The sequence below is a fragment of the Suricata suricatta genome, chromosome 17 (assembly GCF_006229205.1).
Source record: "Suricata suricatta isolate VVHF042 chromosome 17, meerkat_22Aug2017_6uvM2_HiC, whole genome shotgun sequence".
In the NCBI taxonomy this organism is placed as follows: Eukaryota; Metazoa; Chordata; class Mammalia; order Carnivora; family Herpestidae; genus Suricata; species Suricata suricatta.
The window spans coordinates 41,488,711-41,510,506 of record NC_043716.1 but is presented as its reverse complement, the minus strand read 5'-3'; the positions used below and the strand labels follow the sequence as shown (position 1 = coordinate 41,510,506).

The following is a 21,796-nucleotide window of genomic DNA, read 5'->3' as shown; positions in this document are numbered from 1 at the left end:
GGCCCGCCTGCTCCCCTCTTTCCGCTAGAGCAGGGCCAACTTTCCCACCCGCCGGCCCAGCCGCGGTGGATCTCGAACTCAGACCTTACTCCCCGGCGGGCCCCAGTCCCGGCTGGCTGTCGAAGTTCGAGCCCAGAGCTGGGTCTCCGGCTTTCCCCCGGCTCAGGCCCCGATCGCACCTTCTGGGGTCCCACTCTCGGTCCTGTGCGCCGCCGCTCTTCGCACCCAGCCCCGTCCGAGACCACATCCCGCCCGCTCAGCGCCGTCTCGGACCCCCGCCCCAGCGCCCAGACTCTGCCCAGGTCGCGAACCCTGGCCCCATCCTCCTCGCGCGCCCTGTTCCCGCTGGTCCAGGCGTCCCTCCCGCGCGCCCTGTGCCCTGTCTGCGTGTAACCTGGTCTCCGTCCAGCCACCTTCCTCGCCTCAGGCTCTCTCTCCACCCTCCCTCTGCCTTCCCCCCTGCAGAATGGAGACCCTGCGGGCTGCGTGGCTGGGCGGGGTGGGGTGTTACCCCGGCCGGGGGAGGGCATCGCGCCGATACCAGGGGAATGCGGACCTGCGGACTGTGGGGAGTGTCAGCTGGAGATGCCGGGGGGAACCTTCCCCTGGGGAACCCAACCAAATCTCAGACCTGGCGAAGTGTGAATTCTGGGGAGGATGAGCAAGAGTGAGGAGGGAGGTGGTGTCCGTGATTGGAAAAGGAGGATCAGAGTTGGGGAGACACCTGGGGAGAGAGCAGCAGAGCGGGGACTGAATGCAGTGCAAGTTACAGGGCAATTGTCCCTTCTCTCTGACCCAAGGACTTGGGTGGGAGGTGAGGTGGTAGCTGTGAAGACACTTCCCTGACCTCCATCCACAGCTTGCCCCCAACGTGTACGGTCTGTGACTTTACTCGTGTTGCTTTTTGTGATCTTCACTCCAAATCAGGGTGAGGTTTACAGTCTGACTAAAGGGAAGGCAATAAAACACCCAGCCAGTGGCCTGCCAGAGAGAGCGAGTAAGGATCCGAGAAGCCCCTGCAAGGGTCCAACTAAAGGGCTGTGGGCTAATTTCCAGGTCATGACCCTTGGTTAAAACGTGCCTTGGCTGCAAGCAGGGGGCCTCTTCTGAAATATAAGGGATGGGGGGTAGGCAGGTCAGCCCAGACCTAGGTCTGAGTTCAGCTTGCTGGTGACCTGGGAAGACCAGTTTCTGGGCCTCAGTGACCCCTTTTGTATAGAGAAGGGGCTGAACTTGATAGAACTGAGCCCCTATTTCCACACTGAGAATGGTGTACAAACATGTATACTCATGATTTCAGGCTTGAAGGCACTGTTGTTGCCTCAGCAGGCAGGATGTAATGGCTCGGGCACAGACCCTGGGTTCAGTCCCCAACCCTGCTACTTGCTAGCTGTGTGCTTCTGGCCAAGTCACTCAGCCTCTCTGTGTCGCCATTTCTTATCTGTAAAATGAAAAGAATAGTGCCTATTTCATATAAGCTTTCTGTGCATTAGTACATGTAAAGCACCTAGGACAGTATCTAGCACATAGTAAATGCTCAACTAATGCCACAACTATTAGTATAGAGAGCGGAGCATAGTATCTCGATAGCCCAACCCTGACACAGGTTTCTGAGCTGGGACGGAGAACAGGAGGACGAATGTACCTACATCCACTTGGACCCCAGCTCATTTCCACAATTCTTTGTCTGGGTTTTGGGGTCGGGGATGGAGCAAGGGCTGGATGGGGTGAGAGGAAAGCCACCTCTTCCAGGTCATAAGACCAACTAGGCAAAGCTGACTAAATAGACTCAAGCCCACGCCACCCCAGTGTGGGGAACAGGAAAAAATACTTTAGAGAATAAGCTAAAACTGAGGCCTTGCACGTTATGTGGCTAGTCTGAGACGGGCCAGGGTTCAGCCGGAGTTCCCACTGAGGAAGCCCTATTGTGACTCAAGTCAGGCCAGATTTTTCAGCTTCCCATCAGAATTTGCTCTCTGGAAGGAATCTGATATCAGTCATCCACATGATAGTGAGAATGAGAGGCAAACTGCTTCTCCTTTCTCCAGGTCGTTTGCATTTGAAATCTCATTTCTGATTATAAGATGAAGTGTTTGGGCATTTGATAAAAGAAAATTCAGGGGCACCTGGGTGGCTTAGTCAGTCAAGCGACTGACCCTTGATTTCAGCTCAGGTCATGATTTTGCGGTTCGTGAGCTCGAGCCCTGTGTCAGGCTCTGCACTGACAGCACGGAGCCTGCTTGGGATTCTCTGTTTCCCTCTCTCTCTGCACCACCCCAGCTTGCTCTCTCTCTCTCTCTCTCTCTCTCTCTCAAAATAAATAAACATTAAAAAAAAAAAAGAAAATGCAAACATCAGGAGAGCAGGTGAGACCAATCTTCTTAGGGTCTTTGAAATCATAAAATCATAGATTTAAGAGTTGAAAGTGCCCCAGATGCACCTGTGGTCCAACTCTCTGTTTCAAGCGGGTCATGTATCATTATATGCATTTTTCAAATGAGGCAGCCTCCATCCTCCAAACCACAGTAAGCCAGCAATTGCTTCTAACTCTAGGCTCTACCCCTAACCCAGAGCTGAATTCTGTGATGCTGATAATGGCCTAATAACTAGTGTTTCCGTTTCCAAATCACTTCCTCCCACAGCCTCTCTCTCATCTCATCCCCAGAGCCATTCTCCAGGTACATATGATGGGGTAAATAGTTCCCTAAAGGAAACCGAGGGTCAGGAAAGTCTGGTGACTCATCCTATGTCACACAGCCAATCAGTGGAAGAGACAGGATAGAGACTAGGTCTTGCCTCCAGTCTGGGCTCTTTGTCCTCCAAGGAGGGACCTCAAGAGCTAATACTGTGAGATGATCCAGCGGAGCGGCAGCTGCAAGGAGCTGCAGAGGGTAAGGGGGCAGAGGAGAGCCCCCTCCCCTGCTTGGTCACTTGGTCACATCAATTGCCTCCAAGGTCTATGACCCCTGGAGGTCCTAAGGTTCCCTAATTCTTTAAATTTTTTTCTAACGTTTATTTAATTTTCAGAGACAGAGACAGAGCACAAGCGGGGAAGGAACAGAGAGAGGGAGACACCGAATCCAAAACAGGTTCCAGGCTTTAGACTCTGAGCTGTCAGCACAGAGCCAGACACAGGCTTGGCTCAAACTCACGAACTGTGAGATCATGACCTGAGCCGGAGTCGGAAGCTTAACTGACTGAGCCCCCCAGGCGCCCCGCGGCGCCCCGATTCTAGCGGCTGATCCAGGCGCTCATATGTTGGCTTGGATGGCTTGGGACTTCTGCAAGTACTAACTTGTGTGGTGCTTTATAAATGAACTTGCACTGTAATACGTGCCACGTGGAGTCCATGATGGGCCATGTCACCTAATCCAGTCTTTAGGTCATCCCAAGGGCTTTGTAAGTAGCAGTAGTTCCTGTCGATACAACTTTTTTTTTTTAATGCTTTTAAAATCCTGGTTGACTTTGATGGCGCTTCTTAAAAGACGGTGTGATCTCTGCATTACTTGGGTTTCTTTCCTCTTTAGGGATGGTACGGAGAAGTTTATGAACTCACAGGCTTTGGAGTCAGCTAGACCTGAGTTTAAATTCCAGCCCTTTGTCTTGCTAGCTGTGTGACTTTGGAGAAATATCTTAACCTTGCTGAGCTTTGGGTGATGATATTACCTACCTTAAAGGCTGATGCGAAGCTTCATTGAGACAACGAATGAAAGGGTCTGGTTGGGTGCCGGCACAGGCTCGCTTTGGGTGGTGGCTGGCACTCTACCCATCTTCTTGGGTCATAGAGGTGTCATCATTGCAAGGAGGCAAGACACAACCTTAGTTTTACCCCCAAATCAACATTACATACAGTAAGAGGCAAACACCCTAAGTACATAGTTTGGGTTTGAACAGGGGTATATCCCGTGTCCCCACCCCCATGACTACCAAATGGAACATTTCCATCAGCCCAAAGGATCCCTATGCTCCTTTGCAGTCAACCCTCCCCCACCAGCCTTAAACCATAACGTCTCTGCTTCCTGTCCTTATAGATTCGTTTTGCCGATTGAAGTTTCTACAAATGGAATCATATGGTATATAGCCTTTTGTGTCTGAATTCTTTTGCTCAAAATACTGTTTTTGAGATTCACCTGTGTTGTTATGTATATCTGCACATCCCTTTTTATTGCTGAGTAGTGTTTCACTGTGTGGAATTACTACAATTTGTTTATCCGGCTAATAGACATTTGTATTGTTTCCAGCTCAGGGCTGTTCCAAATAAAGTTGCTCTAAGCATTTGTGGACATGTACGTATGTAGACATACATTTTTATTTCTCTTGGATAAATATCGAAGACCTGATTGCTGGGTCACAGATATGCCTATGATTAACTTTATAAGAAACAGCCAAATAGTATTCCAAAGTGATTGTACCATTTTACACAGTAATGTATGAGAGTTCCAATCACTCCATACTCTTGTCAGCAATTGTCCATCTTTTTAAAAAACTTTTTAAAGTTTATTTTACTTATTTTGAGGTGGGGAATGACAGAGAGAGAGGAGGAGAGAGAATCCCAAGCAGGCTCTGAACTATCAACACAGAACCTGACATGGGGCTCGAACTCACAAACCGTGAGATCATGACCTGAGCCAAAACCAACGCTTAACAGACTGAACCACCCAGACGGCTCCCTGTCCATCTTAATTTTGGCTATTTTAGTGGATTATGTATTGCTATCACATTATGGTCTTAATTTACATTTTCCCACTGATGAATGGTGTGTTGCACATTTTTTTCATGTATATGGTAGTCATTTGAATATCTTTTTCATTGGGTTATTTGTCTTTTTATTATTGAGTTGTAAGAGTTCTTTGTATATTTTGGATACAGGTCCTTTGTCAGAAAGTATCGGCAATATTTCATCCCTACCTGTGGCTTGCCTTTTCCTTTTGTTTTCTTTTCTTTTTGAGAGAGACAGAGTGCAAGCAGTGCAGGGACAGAGAAAGAAGAAGACACAATCTGAAGCAGCTCCAGGCTCTGAGATGTCAGCACAGAGCCTGATGCGGGGCTCGAACCCATGGACTGTGAGATCATGACCTGAGCCAAAGTCAGATGCTTAACCAACTGAGCCACCCAGGCGCCCCTTGCCTTTTTACTTTCTTATGGGAATCTTAGGAAGAATAGAAGTTCTTAATTTTGATGAAGTATAATTTACATCTTCTTACGTACTTTGTGCTTTGTTCGTGTCCTATCCACAAAATCTCTGTCTACTCAGAGGCTGTAAATATTTCCTCTTGTATTTTCTTATAGAAACTTTATAGTTTAATTTCATACTGAGGTCTATTGTTTCTTTCTTTCTTTCTTTTTCTCTCTCTTTTTTTTTTTTGAGGAGGGGGCACAAGTGAGCAAGGGGCAGAGAAGGAAAGAGAGAGAGAGAGAGAGAGAGAGAGAGAGAGAGAGAGAGAGAGAGAGAGAGAGAGAGAGAATTGGGGCTCATCCAAAGAAGGACATGACCTCATCCGATGCAGAGCTCAGGCGCACCTGATGAGCGACTCAAACTCATGAACTGTGAGATTGTGACCTGAACTGAAGTCAGTTGCTTAACCAACTGAGCCACCCAGTTGACCTCTCTGTTGTCACTTTTTGGTGCAAATTAATTGATTCAATATATGAGGTCTTATTTCTGAACTCTATTCTGTTCCATTAATCTATATGTTTACCCTTATGCCAATACCATATAGTCTTGATTATAGTAAGCTGTATAGTAGGTCTTGAAGTCAAGTACTGTAAGTTCTCTCTCTCTCTCTCTCTCTCTCTTTAAAATTGTTTTGGGGGGCGCCTGGGTGGCTCAGTGGGTTAGGCCTCCGACTTCGGCTCAGGTCAGATCTCACGCTCGTGGGTTCGAGCCCCGCGTTAGGCTTTGTGCTAACAGCTAGCTCAGAGCCTGGAGCCTGCTTCCGGTTCTGTGTCTCCCTCTCTCTCTGCGCCTCCCCCTCTCATGCTCTGTCTCTCTCTGTCTCAAAAATAAATAAAACATTAAAAAAAATTAAAAAAAAGTTAAAAAAAATTGTTTTGGCTATTTTAGGTCCTTGGTATTTCCACATAAATTTCCTTTTTTTAAAAATGTTTTTATTTATTTTTGAGAGAGCGAGAGACAGCATGAGCAGGGGAGGGTCGGAGAGAGAGGGAGACACAGAATCTGAAGATAGGCTCCAGGTTCTGAGCTAGCTGTCAGTACAGAGCCTGACATGGGGTTCAAACCCAGAAACGTGAGATCATGACCTGAGCTGAAGTCGGACACTTAACCGACTGAGCCACCCAGGCGCCACTTACATGTCCACATAAATTTTAGTACATTTTTGAGGTTTATTTATTTTGAGAGAGAGTGCAGGCTTGAGCAAGGGAGGGGCAGAGAGACGGGGAGAGAGAGAATCCCAAGCAGGCTCCACATTGTCAGGAGAGAGCCTGACGCGAGGGTCTGTCCCACGAACCACGAGATCATGACCAAGCCGAAATCAAGAGTCGGATCCTTAACCGACTGAGCGACCCAGGTGCCCCTCCACATACATTTTAGAATCAGCTTGTCAATATCTATAGGAAAGCCTGCTGGGGTTTTTTGGGGGCATTACACTGAATCTATAAATCAATCTATAGAAGATTGACCTTCTAACGATATTGAATTTGCTGATTTATAAACAAGCATATCTCTTTATTGGGGGCTTTTAAAATTTATTGCAGCAATATTTTGCAATTTTCAGTATGCTGGTCTTGCAAATAATATAAAAAGACATATTCCTGAGGGTTTTATATTTTTGGGTGGTATTGTTTTCATCTGAAAACATTTTTAGAAATTGATCGGGTCCTGAGGAAAACAGCGTTGGAGGGAAGAAAGGGTAAAAGAAATTTTACTGCTTTGGGGTGGTGGATTGGAAGCCAAACATCACTGATAAGAATCATTGTGTTTGGGGAAGGAATTTAGGCCGGCTTGTCCCTGGCTAAGCTGTAACCCCTCCCAACCCCCACCCTGAGAAGCTGGGCTCCACAGCTGGGCTCAGCCTCCTCGTGGATAGTGATGGAGTTTCTAAGGCTGAGGAGGGCAGGTAAGACAGGGGGACTCCTGGGCTGGAATCCCCTGGAAGGGAGATCCGGGTGCCTTTAGGATTATGTGCTCAGGTAGAAGTTGGGCTCAGGAGGAGGTGGGCCAGATGCTGTGAGGGTGAACCCCACCCTGGCATCAGCCTGAGCAGGGAGAGAGGCAGCCCAAGGCCTGGCTTTAGAGTAAGGAGCACTGGACTTGGAGTAACACAGATAGAAATCAAACCTTCCATCCAACCATTCATTAACTGTGACCCAGGGCAAGTCAGTTAACTGTTCTAACCTCAGCTTTCTCATCTATAAAATGGGCAGATCCTTCCCTTGCAGGGTTATTGTGACAGTTAAATAAGTACATATAAAAGTGCTGAAATGCTATCCATATATGAGGAGTTCAAGAAATCTAGCGATCCAGTGTTAGAGCCTTCCAAGTTACAGAGCATCTCCGGTTCCTGTCTCCCTTCATCTTTGCCCCACTCATTGTATAATTTGAGCCCCTTCTGTGCTCAGCATTTTATGTGCATGGTCTCATTTAACCACTGTGACACCCCAGGAGGTGGTGCTGGAATAATTATCTTCATAGAGGTAAGTGGGGAAGAAGAAAGCTCAGAGAGGCCAGGTGCCTTGCCCAAAGTCACACAGCTGGTGGCTGGTGGCACCAAAATTTGAATCCTAGCCTGTCAGAATCAAGAGCCAAGCTCATCCCCCTGCCTCAATGGGGCTCAGCGGGGTCTGCCTCCCCTGGGTGGCTCTGACCCTTGAGCCCTCCATTCCATCACTCATACCCAGCACCTGGCATATGCACTAGCCTCTCTTGCACTGCACGTCCTAACTCTTGTTTTGTTATCCTTTTTCCCTCACCATGTGCTTATGTCTTCAGTTCATGCATAGCTCCCTTTAGGTGAGGGTCTTGGGGGCTCTGTTTTTGGCTGAGTCTCCCACAGTTCCTGGCATTGCCTCATAGTGCAAAGTGAATGTCCAGAGGGGCAGCCCCCTCTCCCTTGGCCCTTCTTCTCCCCCAGAACCTTCCTCTGCCCCATCATATTTGCTCTTTCTTCTTCTGCTTACACTTGGCTCTCTTGAGCACACACTGCTTGGTCATGACCCGGCCTCTATCAGGATAGGAAGTAGAAACAAAGCAGAAAACAGAGTCTTGCCTCATTCAGACTCCAGAAGTCAGCCATGGGCCTTCCATGGGAGTCCTGGCGGTAGCCCAGATGGGTTGGGAGATAGGACAGACCCCCTCACTGGAGCGATGAAGACCCAAGGGGGAGGGTGGAGACTCTCAAAGAGCCAGAATATTCTTATACCACCATGTTCAGAGTCCTAGAAATTCTTTTCTTCCTTCCTTCCTTCCTTTCCCTCCCTCCCTCCCTCCCTCCCTTCCTTCCTCCCTTCCTTCCTTCCTTCCTTTCTTTCTTCCTTCCTTTCTTCTTTCTGGAAGCTCTATGCTCAATTTGGGGCTTGTACTCACTACCCAGAGAGCAAGAGTTACATGCTCTACCCGCTGAACCAGCCAGGCGCCCCCAGAGTCCTGGAAATTCTAAAGTTTTACGGGGAGAGCAGAGAAGGGCCGCTTCTTGACAGTTACATTCCCTTTAAGGCCAGGTCATGTCAGAACCCAGGAATATTTGAATTTTAGAAAGACAATATAATGCATATACCACGTCTAGGGCAGCACCCCTTAATCAGATATATTATTATTTTTGCAGAAAACATCTACATGTTGGGATAAATAAAAATCATAAATATTCTCATTTGCTTCAGGTCAGGATTTGTGGCCATATGAATTCACCATAACTGCACAAACATTTGTAGTCGTCCGAGCTTTCTAGAGTTGGAATTATGGGTAAAGGTTTGTGACCCTGCAATAAACGTTCAGCATGTGTCACCTCTAGAGGTTGTGCAAGCTGAGTTTTATTTATTTTTATTATTATTTTAAAAATATAATTTATTGTCAAGTTGGCTAACATACAGTGTGTCCAGTGTGCTCTTGGTTTTGGGGGTAGATCCCCGTGGTTCATCGCTTACATACGACACCCAGTGCTCATCCCAGCAAGTGCCCTCCTCAATGCCCATCACCCATTTTCCCCCTCCTCCACCCCCATCAACCCTCAGTTTGTTCTCTGTATTTAAGAGTCTCTTATGGTTTGCCTCCTTCCCTCTCTGTTTGAAATGACTTTTCCCCTTTCCTTCTCCCATGGTCTTCTGTTAAGTTTCTCAAGTTCCACATATGAGTGAAAACACATGATCTGTCTTTCTCTGACTTATTTCACTCAGCATAATACCTTCCAGTTCCATCCACGTTGCTGCAAATGGCCAGATTTCACTCTTTCTCATGGCCGAGTAGTACTCCACTGTATATGTAAACCACATCTTCTGGATCCATTCATCAGTTGGACATTTAGGCTCTTTCCATACTTTGACTATTGTTGAAAGTGCTGCTGTAAACATCGGGGTCCACGTGCTCCTGTGAATCAGAAAGATTTGGGCCAAGTCTTGTCTGGTCCTCACTGGGTATCAAAGGGAGGTTTCGGCTGCCTGGCGCAGCTCGTCCCCAGGAACTGAGGTTCAGAGGGAACAGACTTGGCTCTCCCACTCCCCACAGGGGCTGAGCGGGCGGCCAGGAGAGTCGGGATCTGCCTGACCAAAGCCAGGAAGCCCTGCGCTCTGGCTCTGGGGCGAGCACGCATCAGCGATCAGAGTCTGAGAGCCATGCCCTCCCAGCACCTGCAGGGCCGAGCTTGGGAAGGTTGGGGGTGTGGGGTGTTGGGTGGCCCATGCAGCCCTGGGGTGAGACCCCAGGGAGGCCAAGGGTGTGGGATGGGGCGTGGGGGGAGGCTGAGGGACAGCCTGGAGCTATACTCTCCGCCTGGGGTTGGACATCAGGGATTCATGCAGCCAGCAGGTGTCTGAGGAGCCCCTGCTTGGGGTGGAGGAGCTGAGCTGGGGACAGGAGACCTCCGGGTACGAGAAACCAGGACCTCTACCAAGGCGCTTACAACTACTTGGAGAGACCTGTCTGCAGCTCTGAGGGGGAAGAAAAAAGTGTCAACCATGCAGAACTAAGGGTGTTATATTTGTAAAAGTGAGAGAAGACAAAGAAAGAGTATGGTTAGAGAGCGATGGGGCTGGCAAGTAAGGAGGGCTTCCTGGAGGAAGCAGATAAGTATTAGGGCATGCCAGCACCAGACAGGGCCTCCAGATCCCCTTTCCTCTTCAAGTGTTGAAGAGGGCAATGGCCCTAAAAGAGTCCAGGGGCTCCGTGAGGGCTCTGGGACTGAGAGGCAGGCCAGATAGGGGTTACAGAGGGAAGGAAGGTGTGGAGTGGACTGTGGTGGCCAAGACTGCCCTGAGGGGAGGGACCCTCTGCTACAGCCATGGCTGGCCCTAGGGCCGGACAGTCCATGCCAGGAAGTTGTTCTCGCCCTGCCCTGGGGGACCCTGCTCTGTTCCCGAGGGAGCCCTTTGCAACTTCATCCCTGAGGGCTGTCCTGGCCACGCTCAGGTCCCTCAGGCCCATTTAGGGAATGGCTTCTTCACTGGGTTGGGAGGCTCCTGCTCTCCTTGGAGCTGAGAGGAGAGGTGTGGGGGTGGGACCATCCCCGGGCCCTGTGGAGGGACAAATGGACGTCTCTTTCTGGAGCAGCTGCAGACAGCAGAACTCCCCTCCTCACACAGAGATGAACACACACACAGGGTGTTCCCCGGAGGGCCTGGTTCCTCCAGGGGGCCTGGCTCCTCCAGGGTGCCCGCCTGGCCTGAGCCTGCCTGCCTGCCCGAGGGCCCCCAAGAGGCCACCAAGCTGCTTAGTTGGTCAACTTACTGCAGTTCAATAACTTGGCTGAAGTTACCCAACCCAGGAGGCAGGTTCTCGTGATTGGGGCAGAACTGGGTGGGGATGTTGCTGGCTGCAAGAAGAGACAGCCTTAGTGACTCCTTGCTTTTTCCTACAACCTCCATTCCATGTCCCCTAAACTACTCCTCCCCTGGGTCAGGGCTGGGCCCGTGAACCCACGAAGCTGGGGGAGCTTGTCTTAAAGTTTCCAGCACCTCCTTTTCTCTACCCCTCTCTCTCCTCGCTCCAGGCTTCCCCTTTCTCTTCAGTTTCTTTCTGATCCCAGACCCTCTTCTTTGATCCTCCTTCTATCTAGCAAAGTATGTTCTCAGGCACTAGTATTATATCAGACTCTCACACTTTAGTATGAACAGGCAGGCCACTTCTCTTAAACTTTATTTCTAATTTTTAGCCAAAAAGGAACTGAGTTTTAGATGAGCAAAAAAGCAGTCTTTTATTTTTATTAAAAATTTTTTAAAAATGTTTTTATTTATTTTTGAGAGAGAGAGACAGCGTGAGCAGGAGAGGGTCAGAGAGAGAGAGTGACACACAGAATCTGAAGCAGGCTCTAGGCTCTGAGCCAGCTGTCAGCACAGAGCCCGACACAGGGCTCAAACCCATGAACCGTGAGATCATGACCTGAGCCGCCCAGGTGCCCCAAAAGTAGTCTTTTAAACAAAGCACGTGTCTCTCCTTCCTTTAGCAGCCCAGGGGCCCAGAGGAGTCCTGACCGGATTGCTTTCCTTTCAAACCAACCTGTCTTGTGTTCCTTTCATCCTAGACATTTGCTGGGGGTGGTGACTGATTTTGCTCCCCTGAAGTATTATATTGAAACTGCAAGCAGAAACTGCCAGCCTTGACAGAAACAATCAGGGGACCCGCCACGAACTCAGTGGGTCACCTTGGACAATAAATATTACATAAACTTCCAGGGCACCGGACAGGGCGAAGCAGAGACCTGCACCCTGCAAACCTCTTGCCCTCCTGCCTACCCCTAGAAGCCTCTGGAATAATTCCCAGGAGTCATCAGGGCGACTGGGCCGTCTCCAAGGGCTTCTCCAACCTTAAACTACAACTGTTCAAATTGCGTGCATTTGCACCCAGGCAGGGAGCTGGGGGAGATGTTCCTGACCTCAAGCCTGCAGAGGCAAGGGAGTCCTCTGCACGTGGGGACCCTCCATGGTCCCTGTGCCACCTGACCCAGGCATTGCCTGGCATGAAGGTTTCCTCTCCTTGCTGCTGCCTGCGCCTGAGTGGAGAGGGAGAGACAGGGAGGAGGGAGAAGCATTTCCTCTGCAGATGTTGTACTGGCCAAGCTCTAAATACCCGAGATGGTTGAGATGCAAAGCGTGCTTGCTGACTGGGCTGCTTGCTGCCCACGTTGCTGGGAGCTCGCGTCTCCCCGATGCCGCCCTCAGCGGGCAGCCCGGTCTGCAGCTGTCACACAGGAAGTGGAGCTGTTCTTGGAGAGACAAATCCCGCAGCTGGGCCAGGCTCTTCTCTCTCGGAGCCAGGGCTGTGCTGCCCAGGGGGACAGGGCTCTGTGCATGACCTTTAGGGAGAAAGTGGTGACCAGATTCGGTCCTCAAGGTGGGCTCGTGGAGTCGTGAACTTAAGAGCTGGGGAGGAAAGGAAGGCTGGACCCAGGAGAGGCTGCGGTTGGGGAGTGGGGGACCCAGACAGGGAAGTAGTGGGTGATCTTTTGTGTAACTGGGTCTCCTGTGGGTAGATTTGGCACAAAGCTGATGTCCATAAATCATTTATATTTATATTTAGATGAATGGGTGAGTAAAGAGCGGATGGCACTTGTTGGGGGAGAGGTAGGAGGTGGCAGCTGGTGACTCTGCCAGGCTGCTCATTAAGGACAAGTCTTGGGGGAGGCATGAGGTGGACACCGAGTCCGAGAGCGGAGAGAGGAGCCGGAAGGATGGAGAGAATTGCATGCTGGTCAGCAGCATAAAGTTGGGGCCCCTCAGCTTGACAGGAAGAGGGAAGAGAAGTTTGAGGTGGGTGTTGAAAGTCCCGCCCCCCTCTCGGCAGAAGGACTATCAGAGCCATATGCCCTCTCTTTCTGGGCCAGGCACTGCCCTCAGCAACCCTCCCCTACTGGGAAGAGATGGGTGGTGGAGAGCACAGGGTGGGGTGATGTGTGTGTGTGTGTGTGTGTGTGTGTGTGTGTGTGTGTGTGTGTGTGGAGGGGGATTCAGTGAGGGCTGGGAGCGGTGGGCTGAGATGTTGGAGATGAAAGCTCAAAGCGAACATTTACCATGCAAATGGCCCTGCAGCGGAAGCCTGTTATCAGGAGCATCTAATGGGGTTTTGCAGGGCCAAGGCCAATGCTTCAGGCAGGGAAAGGCTTTCCTGGTTCCCAGGCAGCTGGCCCCAGTTGGCATGGTCCCTGGTGCCAGGCACAGCTCCTGGCCCCTCCAGCTAAGGGTCCAGACAAGCTGGCATTACCTGGTGCCCTGGGAACTGCCAGCTTTGTCTTATACCACCCACCCACTCAGTCACCCACATCCTGGGGGTGGCCCTCCCCTGGAACCATCAAACTTCTCAAGCAGAAACAAGGGTGGGGGTGGGGTGGAAGACTGGAGACTGGAGCGCCCCCAAGTGATGGGAAATGCATTACAGCTGCCAGGGGGTGTGCTCCCTGGGAGCTGCCTCCTGCCTCCTCCCCACCCCCCAAGCCTCCTACTATAGGCAGGACAGGACCAGTCAAGGCCAGGTTCTCACCCAGATGGAGCTAAGAGTTCTGATCCCTGAGCAGCTGCTGACTGTTCATGGGGAGCTGGGCTGGCTCAAAGCTTTCTTCTCCTCCTCCTTGGGAGAAGTCTGGGGTACTCCTGAATGCAACCAAGTTCCTTCTAGTCTGTGAGCTCCTCCAGGGCGGGAGCAGGTCCCAGCAGCCAGCGTGGCGCGTGGCACATAGTGAGGAATGCCACTTGCCTGGAGCTTACTAGGTGCCAGGCAGTGTTCTGCCCACACAAAAGTTAGTCCTCCCGATAACCCTGCGAGGTAGGTACTGTGGTTATCTGTATCTTATAGATGAGGCACAGACAGGCGAAGTGCTTGGCCCAAGGTGGCACAGTTAGTAAGAGGTGGGTGTCTGGGCCGGTTATGCTCTCCCCCTGGGCAGTGTGTATTTGCCCCTGAGCTCAGGGGCAGAGTGGATGTCCCCAGGGTCACCCGGGAGTGTGGGCAGACGGGGCCGAGACTACCCATGCCAGAACAGCTTTGGGGGCCTGAGATCCATGGGTCCCTTACTCCAGTAGGTGGTGGGTGACAGTTCCGGGTGAGCCCCGTTTCCTGTCTGGGGTTGGGGGGGGCTGGGGGGTCCTGTTGAAGGTAAATGAAAGCAGTCACCTGAGACACTTTCTCCAAGTCCTGGGAGAACCTTTTATTCCTTCCTTCAAGGGCATCACAGATGGGGCAGCTTTAGCTCAAACTGTGGATGGGGTGGGCACTGGAGAGTGAAAGGAGGGCCAGGGCAGGAGGAGCTGGGGTGCGCAGAGGAGACCTGGGGGTGGGGTGTATGTGAGATGAAGTCCAGAGGGGCACTCTTGACTTTTCCCACCCTGGGTGGAGACAAGGTGGCCCAGGGAATAGCTGGGGATGCTCTGGAGTCAAAGCCAGGGACATCTTGTTGTGTAGGGGTAGGGGCTTCTAATCTTATTGTTAAACTAAAGGCTTTGGGCTGAGGGTACAGAGAGCCGAGAGTCACAGGCTGGAGGCAAAGAAGGGAGGAGAATGGGGTTGGTCACACGGGGTTGTTGCTTTCTGGACAGAAGAGGGGCTGGAAGTCAGCCTGGGGGCCCCGACTGGAAGCAGGAAATGGGGAGACCAGCTGGGCCAAAGCAGGTACAGCCTGTTGGGGAGAGGCTGTGGTCCCCGACGGCTCAGGAACACTTGAGTCAGGCAGAAGCCGGAAGGAACCCTTGTCCCACAGCCCAGAAGAGCAACTAGCAGCTTCACAAATTACTCATCCTCTTCTCTACAGTTCAGAACACTGATGACTTGTGTGGCCGATGGCATCTGACCTGACCACAGGGCAGTATCTTTATGAAAACTCCAAATTTTGTTTGGATTCGTAAGACTGATGAGGCTCACTTGATCTCTTCTGGGTGTACAGCTTACCCTCATGAGGTACAACTGACATGTGGGCAATTAAGATTCTGCAGAGAGGCAGGTGGGTGGGGTCTCAGGCTTGGGTGCCAGGGAATGTAGTTTCTTCAAGGCGAGGGGGTCATGCCCACAGATCCTGAAATGTACTGGAGCCTGCAATGCCTGGAATGCTTCTGTGGTCCAGGAAGGAGCCTCCCCTAGTAGATCCCACCGGAAGGGCATGTGGAGGCTAGCTCGCTAACACCACCTGACAAAATATGGTGTTTTCCAAATCTGATGGCATGGCAGTGTCTCATCGAAGGAGACGATTCCGGCCGAAAAGAATAAATAAAAGGGAAACTGGGTCTTGGAAGATCTCCCAGCTGCCTCCCTAGGCCCTGTGGGGGCCCCTAAGGCAGTGCCCAAGAGCCCTCTCTCAGAGCAGCCCTGGGCAGACCAGGACCCGGTGTGGCCTGAGGCCTGTATGCGGTTGGCTGCCTTTCCTGACCATTAATCGCTACTAAGTGTCATTACTGCTAATAAAATTAACCGACTTTATACTGGACTTCTGGGGCCATCAATCACAGGGCCTATTAAACGAAATTAAACAAAAAAAATAGGTGCCTATGGATGGGGGAGAGGGTGTTTGCTGAGTCTGGCTCACAAGTGCAGGTGAGGCCATTCTGGTACTCCACAGTTGTCAGAAGGTCATGATCAGTGACAGCACCCTTAGCTGGACAACCAACTCCAGGCCTTGACACTGTACTATAGACGGGAGCATCTAAGGCACGAACGCAGCTGCCCGTGGGAAGACTCTGGGGCCAGGGCTGAAAAGCTCCCCAAATTCTCCCTCTCACTCTTGCTTCTGCTTCCCTCTATGCATTTGGTTCGTTCTTTTTCTCTCTCTTTGAACCAGCTTCCTCTTTTGTATCTCCTGAGTTACAGGCCCCATCACCCAAAGAAAGAAAGAAAGAGAGAGAGAGAAAGCAACTGTATGCACTCTTCATTCAAATTCCAGATTCCCAGAGAAAAGATTGATTGGCCCAGCTTAAGTCACGTGATTCCTCATTGGCCCAATCAGTAGGCCAGAGCAGCAAGATCATGTGGTATAAAATGGCCGACCCCATGGTATCCATGTAGCTAGGAAGAAGTAGTGGGTAGCCAACTCAACAGACGTCTGCCGTCTAAAGGCCTGAGTCATAAGCTCTCAAAAAGTGATAATAATATAAATTATAGAAGATAAGATATGAGATATCATATAGCTATAAGGGTATAATAATACTGTTCTTAGAATGCCATTTGAGACAGGCCTTGAAGGATGCGCAGCCCCGCTGGTCAAAACTGCCATCATTCTCTGCTTGTTCTCTATCTAACCTGTCAATTAGCCGCTGCAAGGGAGGACCCCATTTCTACCACGCAGCAACAGCATGAGCAGCTTTCCCTCTCACCAGCACCTGCCATGGAGAGGTGGACACATGAGGGACTAGATGGCTCCTGCTCCCTTTGCACCCTTCACACTGGAAGCCAGTCAGGGAGGGGCCTCCTCATCGAGAGCTGACATCTGGACCTGCCAAGGGTCAAGCTCTAAGAGTTTCCTGCCAGGCTTCAGGGAGGGGTTTGGGTGTAGACCTGGTGGACCGGAAATTTACCCATTTGCCCCCAGATTAATGATTAACGGGTCCCTGCCCTCACCCTGTCTAGCAGGGGAGCCTACAGCCAGGCTGGGCCAGGAGGAGCCTGATAGCATCTGTCTCTGCTCAGGGTGTTCAGAGATATGGTCCACACTGGGTTGGCTGCATCTGATGGATTTAGAATCTAGAGGCACTTTCTGGGGCCACTTGGGGCCTGGCCAGAACTCACCCTCTCCCTGGGGCAGTGTGGCATCCAGCCAGATGTCCTGGCCGGGGCAGGTGGCTCTACACAGGAGAGCTGGGCCCTTGGTTCCATGGAGAATGTGCGTCTCCGACCACTCAGCTGGGCTGGGGCTTGCCTTGGCCATGGCATATGAGCAAGAGTGGCAAGGGCCACATCCAAACATGAGCTTTAAGAGCCATCACCTGGTTTCATCTTTGCTTGCTTATCTTGGCCATGAGGCCAGCATGTTCCAGAAAGGGACTGCTTGCTCTCGCCTTGGTCTGGAATGGTATATATTTTGCTCATGCTGAGGACGATCAAGGTACAGGATAGGAAGTAGGAGACCCGTCTCAGACCCATCTCTGCTGTATGGCTCGGGCTAGTCACTGCCTCGTCATAAAACTTTGTTTCCTTATCTGAACAAAGGGAAGACTCTGCCCAGGGGAGAGAATAAAGCACCTTGCAAGAGGAAGGAATTTTGAGAAACTCTAAACAGCAGAAAGGTGAACCAAAGAGTCCCTGGCACTGTGGTGGGTACTTTCCATATAATCCTCCTAGCAGCCCCAGGAGGTAGAAAGGATCCTTTTTGTAGTTCCCAGAGGAGAAAACCAACGCTTCAAGGTTACGCAACTAGGAAGTGACAGCCTGACTTCAAAATCCATGAACTTCGGATATAGAAGAACAGGAAGATGGGGGCTGATGGCCTAATGGAAATTCATCCACCCATCATCTGTCAGTTCATCCATCCATCTGTTCATCTGTCCACACTTCCTTCCTTCTTTCCTTCCTTCCTTCCTTCCTTCCTTCCTTCCTTCCTTCCTTCCTTCCTTCTTTCCTTCCTTCCTTCCTTCCTTCCTTCCTTCCTTCCTTCCTTCCTTCCTTCCTCCATCCAGGTATTCCCTAAGAATCTCTTTGTAGCAGGCACTGAGATCTAGCTGGGAATTACGGAAACAGGCTAGGCTGGCGTGGGATTACCTGGGCCGCAGTATAACACGGGAGAGAGGGACATCAGGGAAGGGACATCTCCATCTGTCCGCCTGCCCCTCTTAGGAACATGGCTCTGCCCTCCAGGCAGCAGCCAATACTACACGCAGTTTTTTCCAAACTTTCCTGATCATAGAAGCTGCCAACATGTGCAGTAAATACAGATTCCCAGGCTGTGCCCCAGAGTTGCCATCTATAGATCTTGGGCATCTATATTTTTAACAAGCACCCAGGTTATTTGTACATGATTGGGCACATTTAGGAACTAGAATGGGTAACAAGAACAAAGAGATTTTGGCATCTGGAAAACTTGGGCACTAGACCTCATTACAAGCACTTGGGTTTTCTACTCTGTGAAATGGGGCACATACCCCATGGGGCTGGCCTGCTGCCCAGCAGGGAATAAATGAAGCCCCCCCCAGAAGCTCCCCTTCCTCTTGCTTGTCCCATGTCCTCCTTACCCCCTCCCCCATCACGACCCCTGAGGGTCACTGTCTCCCTCTTTTGCTCTCTCCAGCCTGACCGGGCGGGAGGTCCTGACTCCCTTCCCAGGGCTGGGCACCGCTGCGGCCCCAGCACAGAGCGGGGCGCACCTGAAGCAGTGTGACTTGCTGAAGCTGTCCCGCCGACAGAAGCAGCTCTGCCGGAGGGAGCCGGGCCTGGCTGAGACCCTGCAGGATGCTGCCCACCTCAGCCTGCTCGAGTGCCAGTTTCAGTTCCGACATGAGCGCTGGAACTGCAGCCTGGAGGGGAGGACAGGCCTGCTCAAGAGAGGTAGTGGGGGGCTGGGGAGGAGGGCATTGGGGAGGAGGGACCACTGGGGAGGAGGGGACCGGGGGCTGGGGAGGACTGGGGAGGAGGAGGGTACTCGGGGAGGAGGGGTGGCTGAGGAGGAGAAGGACTGGGGAGGAGGACGCTTGGGGAGGAGGGGACTGAAGGTGTTAGGGGGTGCTGAGGAGGAGGAGGACGCTTGGGGAGGAGCGGTGGCTGGGGAGGAGGAAGGTTGGGGAGGAGAGGGCTGATGGTGCTGGGGGGTGCTGGGGAGAAGGAGGGCACTTGGGGAGGAGGGGTGGCCAGGGAGGAAGGGGTTGGGGAGGAAGGGTCTAGGGAGCAGGGTGCTGGGGATAAGGCCCCCATTCCTGCTCCCCTGGCCCCTGAACCCAAGCGATGCTGCACTTGTGAACCCAGCACAGTCCTAGTGAGAAGAGTCCTGGGAGTTAATGAGGCCCAGTCTTTCCCTCAGTTTTGGGGGAATGGAGGAGCCAGGGAGATACAGGCAAAGAGGAGGCCCAGCCCATTCCTGGATCCTGGAGGCCCCACAGATGAGATGGCTGGACCCCCAGTCCCCTCCGTCAGCGTCCTGCACACACACATGCACACACACGCAAACCAAGGTGCAAGGACACATAAGGGTGGAAGGCAGGTAATAGTTGGCCAAATACCCTGAGACAGGCCAAATCCATGTGTTCACTCATTCGCCTGTGACTTTGTTCATCACATCCATTGGTCCATCATTTCCTTCCCTTCCGTCCACACTGCCTTCTTCCCGCCTCCCCGCATCCCCCCCACACCTCACTCACTAAGTATCACTAAGGTGAGGCGTGCAGCGAGCCAGCCACCGTGCTGGATCCTGGAGGCACAGAGCTGAAGGAGACCTGAAGCCACGCAGGACACTGAGTCACTCTGTCATTGGGTCTACTCCACAGTAGGCAGAGAGAGTGCCATTTCAGAGGCATCATGAAACACAAGAAGCCGCACAGCCTATTTCAGGACCAGGGGCCTCAGAAATGGGGTTCAACTTGCTCACACATGGGCTTCGGGTCAAGATCAGCTGTTTGGCCCCAGCTCTGCTCTAACCAGGTGCCAACTCGCTTCTTTTTGCGTCTGAGTATTCTCATCTGTCCAGTAGAGTCAGGCACACCTGTCTGCTGCCCTGGGGGTCTGGGCATTTGCTCCATAGTGAACTTGAAAGTTCCGTTTAAACAGCAGCTTGCAGCCTGAGTCTAAGGGGCTGAGTCACAAGGCTGCCCTGGGCTGTGCCCTCAGGTCCATATGACCCTCACCTGGCTCATTACAGCATCCCCGTCAAGCTCTTGTGCCCTCAGAGGGCAAAGGGCAGCCTCTGAGCCCACCCCTCTCCTCCCTCCCGGATTTGCCTGGCCCAGGTTTCAAGGAGACAGCCTTCCTGTACGCAGTGTCCGCAGCCGCCCTCACCCACACTCTGGCCCGCGCCTGCAGTGCCGGACGCATGGAGCGCTGCACCTGTGACGACTCTCCGGGCCTGGAGAGCCGGCAGGCCTGGCAGTGGGGCGTGTGTGGCGACAACCTCAAGTACAGCACCAAGTTCCTGAGCAACTTCCTGGGGCCCAAGAGAGGAAGCAAAGACCTGAGGGCACGGGCAGACGCGCACAACACCCACGTGGGCATCAAGGTGAGCACAGTGCCAGGAGGCCCGAAGCCCTGCTCAGCCAGGGTGCAGGCTCAGGGACTAGGGTCTGTCGGAGGCCGTGCCCCTCCACACACACACAGAGCTGTCCCCGAAGGAGCCTTCTCCCTTCAACCAGCCCACCATTAGCAGGTCCCGGGAAGTAGGGAAGGGTCCTGGATAGCATGGCGGGCTAGGCAGCAGATGGAAGCCAGGCTTGGGATGCGACCATGATGAGGCAGAAACGTGTTTGGAGAGGGGTCTCCATTCTAGGGACTGTCCTTCCTGGACATCCTAGAAGCCAACGTAGTTTGCAAACTTTGATATGGTACAACACCACCTCTTCCTCCATCTTACAGAGGGAAGGATAGAGGGGAGGGACTTAGGACACACAGTAGGGGGAGGACCGGAGGGTAAAAGGTAAAAGGTAAAAGGCATCTGGGCCTATTGGGATGGGAGGCCGGGGGAGGCTAGGGTTCGAATTCTTTAGCAAATGGCGTTCTGTGTCCTCATCACTGAGTTGGGGTACACCAGGGCTGCCACTTTCAGTCGTGCAAGCTTTCTACTCCACAAGAACTCTGGGCCAAGGGAAGGAGCTGGGGCTGAGGTCCGGCCCTCACTGCTCTGCCCCAGGTGTGCACAATGACCCAGCGGCAGGGTGGCCTTGCGCTGGTTTGCCCGAAGGTGGCATGTGGGTTAGCTTGGGTCCTATTTGCCCCCTTCCCCCGACCCTTGCCCTTCCTGCTGCCCCACCCCTGCCAGGGTCTACACTCTGGAGGCAGGCTGGTGCCGGTGCCCCTGAGCACGCCCACATTCCCTCTCTCCTGGCAGGCAGTGAAGAGTGGCCTCAGGACCACATGTAAGTGCCACGGAGTGTCGGGTTCCTGCACCGTGCGCACCTGCTGGAAGCAACTCTCCCCCTTCCGCGAGACGGGCCAGGCGCTGAAACTGCGCTATGACTCAGCTGTCAAAGTGTCCAGTGCCACCAACGAGGCCTTGGGCCGCCTGGAGCTGTGGGCACCTCCCCGGCCGGGCAGCCCCAGCAAGGGCCCGGCCCCGCGGCCGGGGGACCTGGTCTACATGGAGGACTCCCCCAGTTTCTGCCGGCCCAGCAAGTACTCGCCCGGCACGGCGGGCCGGGTGTGCTCTCGGGAGGCCAGCTGCAGCGGCCTGTGCTGCGGGCGGGGCTACGACACCCAGAGCCGCCTGGTGGCCTTCTCCTGCCACTGCCAGGTGCAGTGGTGCTGCTACGTGGAGTGCCAGCAGTGTGTGCGGGAGGAGCTGGTGTACACCTGCAAGCATTAGGCCCGGGGGGCGGGGCGCACCGCCGGACCCTGCGGTGCTCACCCATGGAGGTCCCCAGGCTGGGGCGGGCGGCATGCAGGCCGCCCAAGTCTGTGCCCGGGCCGCACGCTCCTCTCTGCATGGGTCTCAGCAGCCTTTCCCTCCCAAGACACCCAGCAAAGAGAGGTAGCAGAGGGGACCCGAACTAAGGGTCTCCAACCATGCAGGAGCAGAAGAGC

General features: G+C 52.6%; 1 protein-coding gene across 1 annotated transcript in view; it reads left to right on the top strand.

Moving 5' to 3' along the window:
• The window catches only part of WNT9B (Wnt family member 9B), a 21,911-nt gene extending 333 nt beyond the window's left edge, over window positions 1-21,578 (top strand). The window contains exons 2-5 of the mRNA XM_029927062.1: window positions 230-389; window positions 18,366-18,622; window positions 20,014-20,279; window positions 21,105-21,578. Coding sequence (XP_029782922.1) covers window positions 230-389; window positions 18,366-18,622; window positions 20,014-20,279; window positions 21,105-21,578 — 1,157 coding nt within the window. The remainder of the gene's footprint in view (window positions 1-229; window positions 390-18,365; window positions 18,623-20,013; window positions 20,280-21,104) is intronic.
• The last annotated feature ends 218 nt before the right edge of the window (window positions 21,579-21,796 follow it).